A 15991-nucleotide genomic window follows, 5' to 3' on the forward strand; every position below is an offset into this window, starting at 1 on the left:
AGAGCTGATTTGCTTTGTTGACCACACAAAATACAAAAAAAATGTTCTGTGAGAAAAAGCTGACGAGCCTGGTCATTGTCCTGAATCACAATGACACAGGTCATCCATGGGTTATAAAGGCAGCATGGAGCCCACGGTTGCTGCTACAGTGTGACGAAGGTTAGCCGACACAATGGGTAAGGTAAGGCTGCTTGTTTTACTGTGTCTTTTGCGCTTCTGCGTACCTGCATGGATTACTCAACCGAAACCAGTGAACCGGAAGCAGTTTTTCACGTGGTATAGTATGCATATTTTCCTTTATTTGAACCAACAATGATCTAAATACCCTTCAACTGATCCGCTTCCAGATCATCTTCTACGAGGACAAAAACTTCCAAGGTCGCTCCTATGAGTGCAGCAGCGAATGCTCCGACCTGCATTCCCACTTCAGCCGCTGCAACTCCATCAGAGTGGACAGCGGTGACTGGATGGTCTATGAGAGACCCAACTACATGGGCTACCAGTACTTCCTGAGGAGGGGAGACTATCCTGACTACCAGCGCTGGATGGGATTCAATGACTGTGTGCGATCCTGCCGTATGATCCCTATGGTGAGCCTCACTCAGACAGTTTCAGTGGGCCTTATAGGTGTTTCTATTGATAATCCCTTACCAGTCTAGAAGCTAATAAATCACCTTGTCTTTTCTGCAGCACCAAGGTTCTCACAAAATGATGATTTACGAGCGCCCTGAGTTCGGAGGCCAGATGATGGAGCTGACTGATGACTGCCCCTCCGTGTACGAACGCTTCCATCTGAACGACATCCACTCCTGCAACGTGAAGGAAGGCTACTGGATCTTCTATGAGCATCCCCATTACAGGGGTCGCCAGTACCTGGTGCGCCCCGGTGAATACAGGAGGTTCAGTGAGTGGGGAAGCATGAGTCCTAGGGTGGGCTCCATCAGACGCATCACTATGTGAGCAAAGCTGATGTCCAGACACTGTTCATGTGAAATATTGTCAATAAAACTACCCAAATAACACTGTCCTGCTTTTTTGTTGTCTTGAGGCTCTTTGGTTTGAGGGGTTCAACAGGTTGAAAGGTTTGCTTTGGTGCAAGTTTTTAAGTAGAGGAAGAAGTATGGGTTACAAAATTGACCAGACAATTATTGTAAGCAATAATATTATTATATTTCACATTTTACTCAAAGACACTCGAAGATGAGTTAAAGAACAAATTCATGATGGCAACATACTATATTAAAATGTTTTGGATACAGAAACACACACAGTTAAAGCCCAGCATGTTTATTGAGAACAGAGAGAGGAAGAAGGTTCAAAAGACTTCTAGTTGAGGTCAGTGATTCGCCTGAGTGAGCCGATCCTTGGACTGGCGCCACCCCAGTCGCTGTATCTGCGGTATTCGCCAGGTCTCAGGTAGTAGTTTCTGCCCCTGTAGTTGGGCTGGTCGTACAGCAGCCAGTGGCCATCAACCACAATGCATGAGTTGATGTCAGACATACGCAGGCGGTCCTGGATGTTGGGGCAATCGTCACTCACTTCCTGCATTTGGCCGCTCATGTCTGGATGCTCATACAGCCTGATCTTGAAGGTGCCACGGTTCTGCAGGAAGAGCAACATTTATGAGTCAGACAGTTTTGTCTTAATAGTGTGCAAAAACGATTTTGGGTGATTCTGAACACATGCAACAGGAATAGTCCTTAAGTGTTAATTCCATAGACTATAAAAATAATGAACATGGCCACCATGACGTCACCCATTGGTTTGGACGAGAGCGTGGAGCTGGGAAGGAGCTCCTCAGGGTCCAACTACAGCACCTCATGCACTGCCGTGGTAGCGACTTGTCAATCACAAGGTAGCCATGCCCTAAAGCATATCCTGCTTTATGGTCTATTTTACTCTGAATGGGACCATAAATTGAGACCATAAACTCATTGGAAAATGCTTACTGAAATAGTAAATCAAGTGAGAAGTAGGGTCATTTTCCTTCTTCTATACAATACAATTTTTTTGGAGCCGGTGGAGTCGCCCCCTGCTGGCCATTAGAGAGAATGCAGGTCAAAACTACCCACTTGGTTAATTCCCACCTATCTTGTTGCAGGTTAAAAGTAAAAGGTTTCTTTTAAGCTGCACAGAGTGCTGGATAGGTGGAGTTTAACCAACATGATGTTTTTGCTTTGGGGAATTTCTATCAAACACATTACTTCTTTATTGCAGATGTTGAGGATTAGCAAGCCCTTCAAACTAGTCTCCACCCATAGTTTTGTTTCTAAAAACTGTCAATACTGTACCATTTATCATTTCGTCTTTCAGCAGTTTGTTCAGTGATAACCAGCAATGTTTTACCAGATTAGAAACACAAGTTTATTGCATTTCAGGTTTGAAAGACTTGGTTTTCACAATCTTCAAGGAGAGCATGCAATTATTTATCACAGTGATCACACATACTTAAGTTGCATGCATGCCACAAATAGACAAAATAATTGTGTATCGATATGTGTCTGAACTAATATATCGTGTGTGTAGACAAACAGTACATTAATGTTAACCTATTTACATATCCTCTTGCATTTATTTTCTGTATTTTGGCATATTCTTGCACATATATACATACTCTTTCTCTAGCTAAGCTTTCATGTAGAGGTAGTAGTAGGACTGACTGTTAAGATTGTGTTTAATTGCTTTTGTTTTACTTTTCCTTCTTTTACATTATTCAGTTTTAATGTATGTATTACAGCTTTTTTTCTCTAGTCTATTGCTTTCACACCGCAATACATCAGTATGCTGTGACACTTCCTTCAAAGCAGCTGAACGAGGCTTACCATGGGAATCAGACGGCAGGAACGGATGCTTTCAGCGATGCCAATCATGCGCTGGTTGTCTGAGTATTCTCCTCTGCGGAGGAAGAACTGGTGGCCCATGTAGTGAGGTCTCTCGTACACCATGAAACAGCCGCTCTCCACCTTGATGGAGTTGCAGCGGTTGAAGTAGGGGAGCAGGTCAGTGCAGTCGCTAATGCACTCATGGTGCCGACCTTGGAAATTTCTGTCCTCGTAGAATATGATCTGCAAATGTTTGATAAAGCACTGATTAATAATCAACTCCTGCTACATGTCAAGGCCTGCATGTTTAAATTTTGCATTTTCAGTAACAACACATAATGAGCTTACCTTTCCCATTGTTCTTTTAGTGGGGGCCACACTGATGCTCAGTAGATGCCCTCTGTGCCGCTGTCCTTTTATATTAAGTAGCTGTGTGATGGCACAGCATAAAGTATTGTCATCCGAATAGGTTTTATAACACAAATCTCGTTATGTATAGCGACGCAGCAGTGTGATGATGAGTTATTGTTGTCCAGTTTTCACATGTTCATCACTATTGATCAAAACACCACAGTGTGCTAGTGACCCCAGGGGTCACTGATCACAGTATCAGCAAAACAGGCATTATTTGTGTGCTTTTCATTCAAAAAGATTCTATATGTCAGGGCCGGAACAAGCATGTTTTTGGGGCCCTAAGTGTAACTTCCCTCGTTTACCTCCACACTGTAGAAGTATATTAGCTGTACATGGAAACTTGAGGAGCTGCAAATTATAGTTGTACAGAATAAAAAGAAATAAATAAATGCAAAAAACAAAAATGAATGTCAAAAGAATAAAGGAATTTATGTGTAATTTCCTTATTGGGGGCCCCTAGTGGTCACGGGATTCAAACTAGCTAAATTCGTTTATATGTCGGGATGACTGTCCTTTACGCTTTTGTGCACTTTTAGCCATTTTTTAAAATTGTTTTTTATTTGCAATGGTTGGTTACACAACCTCAAAATATTTAAACTGTGACATTTGGACCTCTAAAGGTTTGACTTTTCTCTTGCACCAGGGTTACTAATAATTAAGTCATGTGTCAGTTCTGATTTTAATTGATATATATTGGGTCTTATTTGACATTTGCTGATGATTAAGAAAAATAATGTAAACAAATATCAAACATGAATATATTCTCTCGTATAACTATATCACTATAGGATAGGGTAAGACCAAGATTTTTTTTTTTTTTATCTACACAGTAACCAGAATGTATGTTTTTAAGTACCCATTGACCATGTTTTTGACAGTATGTGATATTTATGCAGATATTTATTACTTAACACATTTAGAATCATCTTGATTTACTCTGCATAGTCTATTTGTACATGCTGTCAAAATAAAGCCTTTTCCCTTTGTTGTTACAGCTGTGGCATTATAGAAATTCAGTTTAAAAAAATGTTCATATTGTTTTAAGTTTTTTACTCATCTGGCACCAGAGCAACTACAACAAATCATTTCATGCACTGGCTCATCCTATTTATCCCAGTTGGGATAAGAAACATATGCTGCAACTTGCCAATGTTTGCTATGAATGAGCCCCTCTCTCTGGTCTTTTATGGCACTGCATCCATGAAATACATCACATGCAGGCAGCTTTGGAAAGGTGCAACACTAACATTCAAACAGGCAGCTGACAAGAGTGTCAACTGTATTTTCCTCTCTGTCATCTGAAATGCATATGAATGTAAAACACAGCCACTACACCACAGGAAACATTTATTTCCATTCAAGAACTGGGAACAAATTGAACTAAAAATATGTATATTTAGTTAACACAAAACATGTGTTTGCAGTACTTGCTGCAGATTTTCAGACTTCTGGGTACTTTTAGGAACATTGATAAAATGTTGAGAAATTCAAATTCCATTTTACTTTTTCTTTTGACTTCTTGGTTTTATAACTTTTTATGTCATGTGACATCACTGCAGCATACATATTTAAATAGCCCATGTTGTGCTGAAAAAAACAATATCGATACTTGCTTCTAGCTTATATTACTGAATTTATACAAATATTAATACGGTTTATTAAGAGAGTCGAGGCACCAGTAATAGGAAGAAAATGTCTCAGAACCCAGAGGGTTAAGGCAGGCCTGTTTAATATTTTAAAACGCCGTTTGAACTCAACAATATAACGTCCAGAAGTGGAGCACCAAAGGAACTTTTATAACACTATAAAAGTAACAGACCGACTAATTTACACTGACAAATGGAATGGAACAAAGGATAGCCACGAGAGAAAGACAATTCTCCAAAAATTAAAATCAGTTATTGTACACATATTTCCTACTTACTTACTCCTTCAAGGTACACAATTATGTATTTCTAATTAACTTTATGAATGACATAACTAACAAATTCAAACTGAGATCAAAAAGTCAAGTTCTGAGAGCAAACAGCAACAAATATATATGCCGAATCTGCACTAACAAATTTTCTGTTTTCTGAGATTCTGAGCACTTGAACAATGTAAAAGGTTGCTTTCAAACAACTGTTAACAAAATCCTGTTTTACATTTGGTGCTTCCAGGTCAAATCCAGTGGATTTTGCAAATTTTGCATAAGAAGAATAAAAAACTTCCAAATCTGAGTGAGTAGCTTTGAAGACAGCATGCTGCAGGAGCCCTTCTGCTCACTCAAATACAGTACAGAGACAAAGTTTCTCTGGAGGCACTCACTCTTAAATTGTCTTGTGCTTACCCTGCAAGCTTTAAAATATTGCTCAAATTTTTTAAATACTACCTTCATACTTTTGTTTTTAGTGAACCTCCATGAACTTCCAAATATAAAATAATAATTTTTGAAATAAAAAACTCCTGAGTAACCACAATACTCATTCATGGATGAATCCTGCTGTCAGAAACGGCTAAATATACTTCAACATACACCAAACAATCAGCCTGCTTAATATAGAATATACACAAAGTACTGTGGTCATGTTGCTGTAACATCTACTGTTTCAACATTACAATTCAAGTCTGCAGGGTACAGCTGCCTATTTATTAGTGGCTGTAAATTATCAGTGCAGAAGGTTTCACGCCACATTTTTTCACATCATCATATCGAAAAACTATATAAAATATTGTTTTTAGGCGCTGCTCTAACATGAATTGGCTGTGGATCAATCAGTGTGGATCAGGGTCCCAACACCGATTACCCCACTGTTAACTCTTAGCATCCTGTTTCACTAATCAGTGAGCCTGATTAGCTTAGCTTATTTTTTTCATATCCTTCCACATATAAATGTGATCACTGATACACTGAGGATGGACAGCATTGCTCCATTGAACAGTAAGGTAGAAAGAGAACAAGCTGACATGGTAATAAATAAACAAAATAGATCTCTGCTATTCTCAGATACATCATGGTACTTGTGTCTGTGGAGGTTTCTGAGATTTATGCTGTTGTAACAATGCTATGAAACGAAGAAAGGGTTCAAGTTATGTTCAAGTCAAAATTGAGGGATGGTAGATTTGAGCTTCCTGTTTGTTGCAGATTTTTAGCAATGTTTCAGTGAATGTTTTATTATTAGAAATGATGTACGGGTTTAAAAATAGAATTATTCAAAGTGACTTTGTTTTTAATATTGTAAATTTGTAAGGTTTTAAGACTAAATTGAGTATTATCTGATAAAAGCTGAACAAAAGAATTCAGGTTTGAGACTTTGGTGGCACAATGTACTTAAATTTTAGCTGTAATCAGGAGCAAATGTATTGTTCATTCACCTCCAAGGTATTATGTCACAACTACTACAGAGAAAGCTTGATTTATATTATTGCTAAGTTTATGTGTGTTAATTGAGGAAAAAATTGTGAAGAGCAACCACTGTAACTGTAATGTACAGTATGTAATGTGAGCCAGTGTAATGTGGACTCAACTTCAATCATCCAGCTGGATCAAACTATCAGGTGAGAGCTGCAAGTTTTCCGTAACATCTGTGAGGCCTACAAGGTGAAAGCTTACCTTGGTTGTGGAGAGTTGGTGGGAACAGGTGCGACAGACAAAATTATCATCTTAAGAAAGAGGCTCTGAAATCCCATGAAACACGACAACTCTTGAAAAGCTGTCTGTGGGTTTAGCCTACATAAGAGGTTGTGTAAAGCATGGAGGCGTCTAGTGGCTCTGTTGCTTCTGGCAGGCAGTGATAGTCCTTGTGATGGGCGTAGCGGCGGTACTTTGGCTTTAGATGGATCCGCGAGTGTGGAAACATCCGATTCTGTGGGGAAAAAGATGACATTATGACTCAGTGAAGGTTTGTAGAAATGGAGTATACAAACATGACAAAAATGCTGATGTGACAACTGAAAATGAATGGTTACGTTTGTTTTGTCAAAATTATGTTTTTGTGTTTTAATAAAATGGCTAGATTTCATCATACTTTTATTATTATTTCTTAAACTAAGTAAACAGCAGTGCCAACAGCAGGCTGAACAAAGCTTGTCTGATGTTGCTTTGATAAAGTTTGATGAATAAAAATGTATGTTTGGTCACTTTGTCTTCATCTTTGCAAAGGTGTTGTAGTACAGTACAGAGACTGTACATCACTATTTGGTAAGTTAACTAAGGCGAAACTAATGCAAATTCATGCACTGTACTGTAAGTTATCAGTTATTTCAGCTGTTTCATTGATTACCTTTCCAGGGTCGCGTTGTGGAACAATGGGTGTCATTCCCTCTGTTCTCTGAGGATACACAGAGTAAACCTGCTGCACCGAGGGCTCTACATACTGCAAAATTATGAGAACATGCCAAAGTGAGCTCCACTTCAGAAAAACAAGTTAACTAGACACTCACATAACCAGCAGAGTCACAATGAAACGCATGTTGATTTTATATGTATTTATGTGAACTGTTACACATCATCAGAGCAAGCAGAAGAGGAGGCTACATTCACAATCAGCAGTTTCATAACACACTGAGCACACACGCTGTCCATCAGCAGAGAAGTGGATCATGCTATAGTGCAGGAGAGGTTTGAGAAGTTTCCATTGAGATCTGATCACAAAGTGTGCAGAATCAAGATAATGAGAACTCTTATGAATAAATGTATAAATGCAAAGGCCTGTGATCAAATGCCATTACCCAGATAATGTATCCAGATACATATTGCATGTTAATACCAGGTGTAACTGGGGTCATAACCAGCGTTCTTTACACCTGATAATTGATCATTCCCACTGCAAAATTTACAAATTGACATAAACTAAAAAAAGCAATTCCTCATGAGAACAGATTCCCCCTGCAGCTGCAGTTAAACGACCACCGTACCTCTGGCATGGTGTCCTGGACAAAGCCTCCATCAGTGGGCTGGTACAGATATTCTGACTGCTGGGGGTAAACGACTGGACTGGAGGGCATCGGTGACTGGACAAGATAGACATTAACAACAGATCAACAATCTATCAAATTCTCCTGAACTTAAAAGAACTTAAAGCTTTATTTTACCTACCTGGACGACATTCCATTGATACTGGTTTGGGACACACTGGAGAGGGAGTGAGGTAGAAATAGAGCAGACTATTATGTAAAGTTCAACCACCTGCTATTCTCATTCATTAATAAAAATTGCTATTAAGCAACAGTAAACTGCTAATCGCTACCATCTCCACTGGAACTGACCTGGTATTGGTGATATGCTGGTTGCTGGTAGACAGGTTGATGGGACTGAGGGAGTATCACTGAAGGAGTATGCTGCAAGAAGAAGCACAACAACATCCAACATTACCTGGTCGTACATCTTGGTGCTCCCTTGACTCGCAACCTTCTACTTCACCAACCAAATTTTTTGAAAGACAGATTTGTTTCTTCTATTTTTATATTTATTATTGCCTCTTTTTAAATGGGTGGATAGAAACAGAAGTGGAAAGAACAGCTAACTGGTAAGTGAGCCAGAAAAGTATATTGTGTTTGTGCAACAGTGTTTTTGATGTCAACTACTGCAATACTTCAAGCGACTAGCATGTTTTTAAATGTCCAGTCATTTAATATTGATATATACAGTAGGTCTTGTGCATTATGTGTGTGTGATATCAGCGAGAACTGACCGGCCAGTGCTGGGCAGGAGGATTCGTGTTGGGGCAGTGGAAGTAGGCCACTCCGTTGTGGTAGGTGTAGGGGTAGCCTGTGGAGGTGGTCAGGTGCAGGGTCCCGCAAGACATCGGCAGAGGCATGGCATGGTTGGGGCCGGCCAAAGGGACACTTTTAGCTGTGAAAAGAAGGAAACCACATAACAGTAAATCTGGATCTTTTACTTCTTTCAAAAAATGTCTTAGAAAATAGACTTATAGAATATCCAATTCAGGGTTCATATTGTGGCCCTGATGTAAAACATTTTCAATTACTTTTTAGTGCTAGTCCTAAAAACGTACCTTATTAAAGTGGACCTTGTAACTGTGGCAAAGACCATCATAAATAGTGAGTGAATTTTCTTATCAAACTGCTATTAATTTTATTGAGCCATGAGCCATTTGTCAAAGGTCGTTCAGCAGCAGACTGTTGACTTACTTTGTCCTGAAGGTTGCCGTTTGCGGATAGCCTGACCAATGCTGAGCTTCTTGTCTTTGAAACAGATTCCATTGGCCTTAGAAATCACATTAGACAATTAAATCTGGTAGATTAGCTGCATATAAATAATGTAGTTAAAATTTATTTTCATTATACAGTCATGTCCAGCTTTACTTACATCATGAAGGATTCTCAGTGCATCTTCTTGGGACTCAAATGTAACAAACCCATATCTGTTCAGAGAGACAGAAACATAGCTCTCTGTATGTTGCCAAAACACTGATTAAACCCAAAGACGTTTTAAACATAGTCAAGATCACAAGGTCTCCAAAGATATGAAATATGTGAGGCTTATTAAGTGCAAATGGGCATAAAATGATGCCTAATATATCCATAATTTTGCTACTCAATCATGGTTTGCATAGCAGTGAGATTCTGCTCTTAAAAACAGAAGCAGCCACATCACTGATCACATGTCTGCAAAACAGAAAATGCACATTTTACATCACTAAAGGGGATTTTGCAGAGCTTCAATACTGTTAAAGCAACTTTGTATGTTCAACAATTCTTCTCTCACATACAAAGGTGAATAATGTCAAATCTGTGAATAAAACTCAAAGTCATGGTCATCATTAGTCACTAACTGTATATGGGGAAGCAAATGAAATTAACTCACCCCTTTGACATTCCTGAGCGATCTATCACAATCTTCACCTCTTTGACTGCACCATGCTGTGAGAAGACGTGTCGCAGGTCGCTCTCATTAACCTTCACAGACACAGACACACGTTTTTGACTGTGTCCTCGCCACAAAAGAAACTGGTAGCTGATAAGATTTCAGATTATTTACAGCCAGCAGTAGCTATGTGTGGCAATAACCAACAAACCCAACAAACCCAAACCTGCATGCTTGTAGGCTATCAGAAATGTGAGTCAATCCTGCAAGTTTGCAGCTCTCACCCTGTAGTCAATCCCCCCGACAAAAATCCGATTGGGGATGACAGTGCCATGGCGGGGGAGGTGGTGGGTCGGGCTGTCACTATTGCTGCTGCTGTGGTTTCCAGGTGTTGGTAAATCAGGGGTGGAGGAGCTGCTGCCGGTCTGAGATGGACAGCAGGATGTCAACTTGAAAAAAGAAAACAACCGTAAATGCAAGGTAACGTGGCCTGGTTCTGGGCCAGCAAGTGGTAACTACACTCTTCTTCTCACACATATTATCAGCAACGTGGGATGAAGTGCTGTACTTTCCCACCAGGAAGTAACCTACCACTAGAAGAGTAGTGAATGTCATTTTATGCACAAAAGAACAACAAAGCAAAGAAAAAAAAGCTTGTCTTTGAAGAAAGTGTAAAAACCAAAACCTTTAACAACTCTGTCATTTCATTAAAGTTCCAACAAACTAAATAATAAACAGTAAGACCTTCAATCTTTCAAGTCACACATAGTTGACACACCTGCAGCCAGTAGATAAAATCACTCTTACAACATGAGAAAAGGTGGTGGTGGTTAGCAGCTAGACATTTCTCCGTTCTCTATTTCTCTGTTACGCGTCGTCAGGTTAGGCTTACCCATTGTTGTTATATTCGGGGCTAACCCCCTTCACTTTTCCAGCAGTTGGGGAAAGGACAGACGAGACATTTCTTGGTCTTGAGAGGCCGCAGCATTTATTAACTGACACACTGTAGCCTGTACTGTACATTTACTGCCAGACCGACTCACGTTTCGAAAAAGCGCCGCTCAGAGACTCCCAAACGCTATTGATTTCCAAATTAATGGATATTTGGCATTATTTTTGGTATTTAAAAATTTTTTTTTTTTGCCTGGTGGGGGTCTACGTTGGCCTGGCGGCCAGCCAGGCCTGTACTATTACAGGGGAAACAATGGAATCTAAATGGTTACTTTCCTGTCTGAAAAAATATCAAAACTTCATAAAGTGACATAGTAATGGTCCTAGATTACAACAGCTTTTTGCCTGGCTAAAAATCTCAGTTTTTGATGCCGGTAGCAAGGGGCAGCACTACTTTTTCATCCTCTCATGTTAGACTGAGGGCAGACTGGACACCACAATGACTCACTATTGCCTCTTGAGGTACAAAGTGGTATTACAAGACAGGATGGGCCGGGATATTCTTGCTTATAGCACCTTTAATTGTACACTCTATTTTAAACCATGATTTTATTTCAATGCTGCACCGTCACATTAGAGCTTTAATGTTAGTTAAACAGTAGTTAAATGCTAACTGTACTCACCACAAATGTAACATTAAATTAAAATGATGAGTAAACAGTGACATCTAATAAATCATAAGAATACAAACCACCAAGAATAACTGAATAAATCCCACCAAAAATGGATAGTGTAATTTACTGGATACAAAATTCAATTAATTATTCTTTCATTTATTCAAGACCCTTTTCAGCTTAGTTGGATGGTAGCTTTGACAACAATGTGAATCAGCACGAATATTTATTCTGCCAAAAAGTTCCAAACTGTTTTGCAAAAGCTTCTTAATCACCAAACATCAGTATTTAATTAACCACACAGCAAATTTCAATAAAATCCCAGCTTTTCTGATGGTGATATTTAGCAGGTTGAACCACTTAACATTAGCTGCACAAGCTAAGCTAGCACTTTCTTTCTGGGCTGATTTTTAGAAATTGAGATGAGAAGTGTGAAATGAAAGCAGCTCATAACTTTATAATATATGATTAACTAATCTCACAGTAAATAAAACATAACGTTAACTTAAGCGCAACGTTTTAATTAACTACGTAGTTTAGGCGTCTTGCTAGCAAGATAGCAAACGATAAGTTAACTGGCAGCTCACTCACGTTTTGGCTCTCTTCTTCCATAGCCACATTTATCTGGTCAACGTCTTCGCTTTAAAAAAGTTTTATGCAGGTTACAATCCCAATTGAACCATAGTCGATTAAAAACCTCCAGCTTTGCTCCGTGCCTCCCCCTGCCTTCCTCCACCGACTGTGTGGCGCTCTGGACGCCGACACTCACCCCGCGGTGCCCCGCCTACCAGGGGTCACACATCAGGTTCAACCATGGGCCGCTTTCTCCTGGGGTTGTTCAGTTTGTTCATCGTGTTTAGTTTAATTTATTTCTTTTAATTTAATTTAACTTTTACTCAATTAGGATTTTTGATGCAGGACTTTTACTTGTAATGGAGTATTTTTACATTGTTGTTTTGGTACTTAAGTAAAGGATCTGAGTATTTTTTTCCACCACTACATACACAAATATGTTATAAAATATTGTTATTTTATTGTTATATTTTTTATGTCTGCAACCCTGTTAACTGTGCTGCTGCCTGTCTTGGCCAGGTCCCTCTTGAAAAAGAGATTTTTAATCTCAGTGAGACTTTTCCTGGTTAACAAATGTTTGGTGTTGCACTTAGAGACAAGAGATTTCTGGTTGATTGAAAGTACTGTTGTTGTGTCCTTAGAAAAAAATGGCATCAACACACCATTTCTGTTAGACTGCCACCTAAATGTGTTTGTGAAGAACAAATCTGTTATGCCCAAATAGGCTAAAGTTGTGGAATTAAAACTGAATTGGAATTCATTAAAAGTTAATTTCTGATGGGTTAATTAGACTTAATTTCAGCACCTTGCACTGTTCAAATAGCATGGTGCAACCATGTTATTGATGCCTCACATCATCTGTGGGCAGTAGGCTATTAGATGTGACAAAATTATATTCACTGGGATTTTCACAAGCTTTCTAAACTTCAACTTACATCAAGGGGCAAATGTTTTTTGCTGTAGGACTGGATTTGGCCCATGAGCCGTCATTTGCCTACCACTGCACTAGGGGAAAAGGCAAAATGCTACGTTTTACCTGTTATCCAGCAGTGGTTTGTATCTCCAGATATATTTTAGTAAACCTAGATATCTGCTGAATGCCCAGAACCATAACATGATTGCTGAACATTTAATCCATTATTTCCACTAATATCTATAAGAAAATTGGTGGAAATCTTGAATTGCAACTGTTGTTTTGTCCTAGGCATCTTTCCTGCCAGAAAGTAGACATCTGTGAGCTGATGAAGGCACATTTGGAGATTAAATTTCTAATTACTGTGTGTTTACAGCTTGTACATTTATTGTAGTAAAGGGTCAAAGCAATGCCATCATGGTCACAAACATTTCTCTCATGTATAAGCTCCATGCAGTTGAACTGTGGAGACATGGCCACCCAGAGGCAGTGCTGTGTAAAAAATCATTTTAAAACCAAAAATGGTTTTAAGGACCAGACAACGAAATATTGTCCTTTTAAAAAAAAAGATTAAAAATTATGCCTAAAGGTAAATTAAGCTTCATTTACTGCATTATGTTACAAACTGACAGAAACATGTTCTTGACTAGATTTTGATATTGAATATGAAATATGAAATACAGGTCTAAACTTAAACTGTGGTCAATGCTGGTTGCACACATGTATATATTTACAAAAGGGATGGAAAATATAAGAAGTAAAGAATTCAACTGTCTTGTGAAGAGCCAGATGTGTGCAGTATTATAAACGTCCCACACCACGGCGCCATTTCTCTATTACAGACAGTCTTTATTCTTGTTGTACTGTATATCAAATCAAAGCCGATTATTAAAAGTTAGACCTTGGAAGTATTCACATATTTGCATGTTTCTTTGTTGGCTTAGTTTCCTGCTTTTCAAACTTGACACATTTGGTGATGTCAAAGCTTTTGCAAATTGGATCTAAGGATCTGTTTACAACTACAAACTGTTTTCCTTTTTACTAAAATCAGCACATTTTTAAAAATCATTTACTGACCCATTTTATTCAGAAATTACAGTTATTATAGGAATAACTGGCCCACAAATATTAACCACAACTGTCAAAATTGTCTTGAAATCATCTTCCTGTGAGTGGCCAAATAAATTAAATTGGCAAGATTTTTTTTTCCATTTAATATGTATATTTTTGGAGGCAGTTCCCTTATGATTATGAGATCCTCCTTCCTAACATTAGGAAAGGGGTGCCTGGATTACTTTGGACTGATAATTAATAGATAGGGATTTAATGGACAGAGACATTTCACAGGCAAGAGAGGCCTCAAGGAATTCATGTACAATATATCCATGTAAACCAGTTGGAGCTTCAACTTTTCTCTGATCCTTAAGCAGCCGCTTTGGATGTTGCGTACAAGACTCACAGAGCTGTAATTTCTTTATGATTGGCGACAGAGTGCTCTGAAACACTGTCATTTGCATCTTATGCCCCCCACCTCTTCCTCCTCCTCCTTCAGACCACAACAAAGTGACAGTACAAAGCCTACAAAGTGTTTCCAACTGAGAGAAAAGAGACCGACTGATAGCTGGTAATATCAGTAATGAATGAACAATGTGTAAAACTGTTCTTAGGTTTTCATACAACACGTTCTTACTATTGTGAATACATCTTTTAAAACCCTGGACAAAAAGCTCAGGATGTGTACAGTATTCCCTCTCCGCCCGTCTTGCACATTTCCCGTCATTGCAACCTCTTTTCTCCAAATTGTTTGTCCTCATCTTAGTAATGCAGGCCACACCATTACTTGTCATTCATTTAAAGCTTTTCTTAATTGCCGGGTAAATTTGCCAACGAGGTCTGACTGTGCAAAATGAGAAGGGCATGTTTGATAATTATAGCAATTTACCAGCTAAAAGTCCTTTTATGCCTCACAAAGATGATTTAAGACACAAGTGCTGTCAGGGCAACTTGCCTGACTGTTTGAGTTTTCACTTAAAACAAAAGAGATTAAGTTATCAATGTGTCTCAGGGGTTTATGTTCCAGTAGTTTTTAGTTCTGCTCTTTGTATTGACTTATTTCTAGCTTGATTTCATGTTAATATTGTGTATTTCTTTTTATATTATCATTATGTTCCTCTTGTGTGAGTGGCAGTACTTGGGGCCATTTTTTCTTAGGGCAAGATTGTGAAAAGTCTTTGTACATGGACACAAACCCTTGAGCTTTACTTCATGTTTCAATACAAAATTTTGTTTCCAGTCAGTCATTTCGTCATGTTCCTTGTTTATCTCAAATGTCAAGATGTGAGTAATGGGGCTCTGAAGTGAGCTTTTAGCTGAGGAAAAGGACCCAAGCAGGCCGGGCGGCTATGCCAAACACTTGGGATGTTTTTTTTATCAAAATTAGAATTCAGGTAAATTAGCCTCAGTGTCTCCAGAAGTTGGCAATGGTTAATGTCTGGACTGTTTCGCGAACAGCATTTGTTTTGTGACAGTAGGGGTCTGACGTTCAGGTTTTTGGACTTAATGAAAAAGTGTGTTTTCTTGCTTTTGATAGAGCGGGGGCAGCAGTTTCTCTCTGCTTCCAGTCTTTGTGCTAAGATAGGTGACATATGACAACAGGTCCTCCAAACTTAAAGGCCCTGAAAACTTATTTTCTCAATCAGCTTCTTATTGTGAATGATGGGGTCCTACATGAACACACAATTTTCTGCCAAAGGTTATTTTGCTTCAGAGATTTCTATATTTTTTGCATTTTTATATGTGTTTCATACTGGTTTGAAGTGAGAAATGCATTGAAGTTATCAAAATATACTCAAGATTTGAAGCCAAGTTCTCAGGGGCTTTAATGTTGTGTTGTTCG

General features: G+C 38.8%; 3 protein-coding genes across 3 annotated transcripts; 1 reads left to right on the top strand and 2 right to left on the bottom strand.

Moving 5' to 3' along the window:
- Window positions 1-132: 132 nt before the first annotated feature.
- Window positions 133-1020, top strand: LOC122976383 (gamma-crystallin M2-like). Its single transcript, XM_044344840.1, has 3 exons — window positions 133-181; window positions 348-590; window positions 691-1020. Exons 1-3 carry the CDS (start codon window positions 173-175, stop codon window positions 958-960), a joined length of 522 nt encoding a protein of 173 aa, XP_044200775.1. The 5' UTR covers window positions 133-172; the 3' UTR covers window positions 961-1020.
- On the bottom strand, window positions 1015-4822 carry LOC122976381 (gamma-crystallin M2-like). The gene is made up of 3 exons (XM_044344837.1): window positions 3171-4822; window positions 2823-3065; window positions 1015-1602 (listed from the first exon to the last, which is right to left on the bottom strand). Exons 1-3 carry the CDS (start codon window positions 3177-3179, stop codon window positions 1327-1329), a joined length of 528 nt encoding a protein of 175 aa, XP_044200772.1. The 5' UTR covers window positions 3180-4822; the 3' UTR covers window positions 1015-1326.
- A 126-nt stretch (window positions 4823-4948) lies between these two features.
- On the bottom strand, window positions 4949-12396 carry LOC122976355 (protein boule-like). The gene is made up of 11 exons (XM_044344797.1): window positions 12201-12396; window positions 10329-10493; window positions 10045-10136; window positions 9547-9601; window positions 9369-9444; window positions 8909-9069; window positions 8484-8555; window positions 8314-8349; window positions 8133-8228; window positions 7499-7591; window positions 4949-7081 (listed from the first exon to the last, which is right to left on the bottom strand). Exons 1-11 carry the CDS (start codon window positions 12219-12221, stop codon window positions 6941-6943), a joined length of 1008 nt encoding a protein of 335 aa, XP_044200732.1. The 5' UTR covers window positions 12222-12396; the 3' UTR covers window positions 4949-6940.
- Window positions 12397-15991: the final 3595 nt, after the last annotated feature.

Source organism: Thunnus albacares, chromosome 24 (genome assembly GCF_914725855.1).
Source record: "Thunnus albacares chromosome 24, fThuAlb1.1, whole genome shotgun sequence".
Taxonomy (NCBI): domain Eukaryota; kingdom Metazoa; phylum Chordata; class Actinopteri; order Scombriformes; family Scombridae; genus Thunnus; species Thunnus albacares.

What these genes read in the sequence shown, in the direction of transcription:
- LOC122976383 (XM_044344840.1), top strand. An exon ending in CCTGCCGTATGATCCCTATG is followed by an intron (nt 591 to 690) that starts GTGAGCCTCACT and finishes TCTTTTCTGCAG; the next exon opens with CACCAAGGTTCTCACAAAAT.
- LOC122976381 (XM_044344837.1), bottom strand. An exon ending in CCTGCCGTCTGATTCCCATG is followed by an intron (nt 1,603 to 2,822) that starts GTAAGCCTCGTT and finishes CTCTTCCTGCAG; the next exon opens with AACCGTGGCACCTTCAAGAT.
- LOC122976355 (XM_044344797.1), bottom strand. Translation starts at nt 12,221, where the DNA reads ATGGAAGAAGAGAGCCAAAAC. An exon ending in ATCAATGGAATGTCGTCCAG is followed by an intron (nt 8,229 to 8,313) that starts GTAGGTAAAATA and finishes TATCTTGTCCAG; the next exon opens with TCACCGATGCCCTCCAGTCC. An exon ending in TCCAGGACACCATGCCAGAG is followed by an intron (nt 7,592 to 8,132) that starts GTACGGTGGTCG and finishes ATAATTTTGCAG; the next exon opens with TATGTAGAGCCCTCGGTGCA.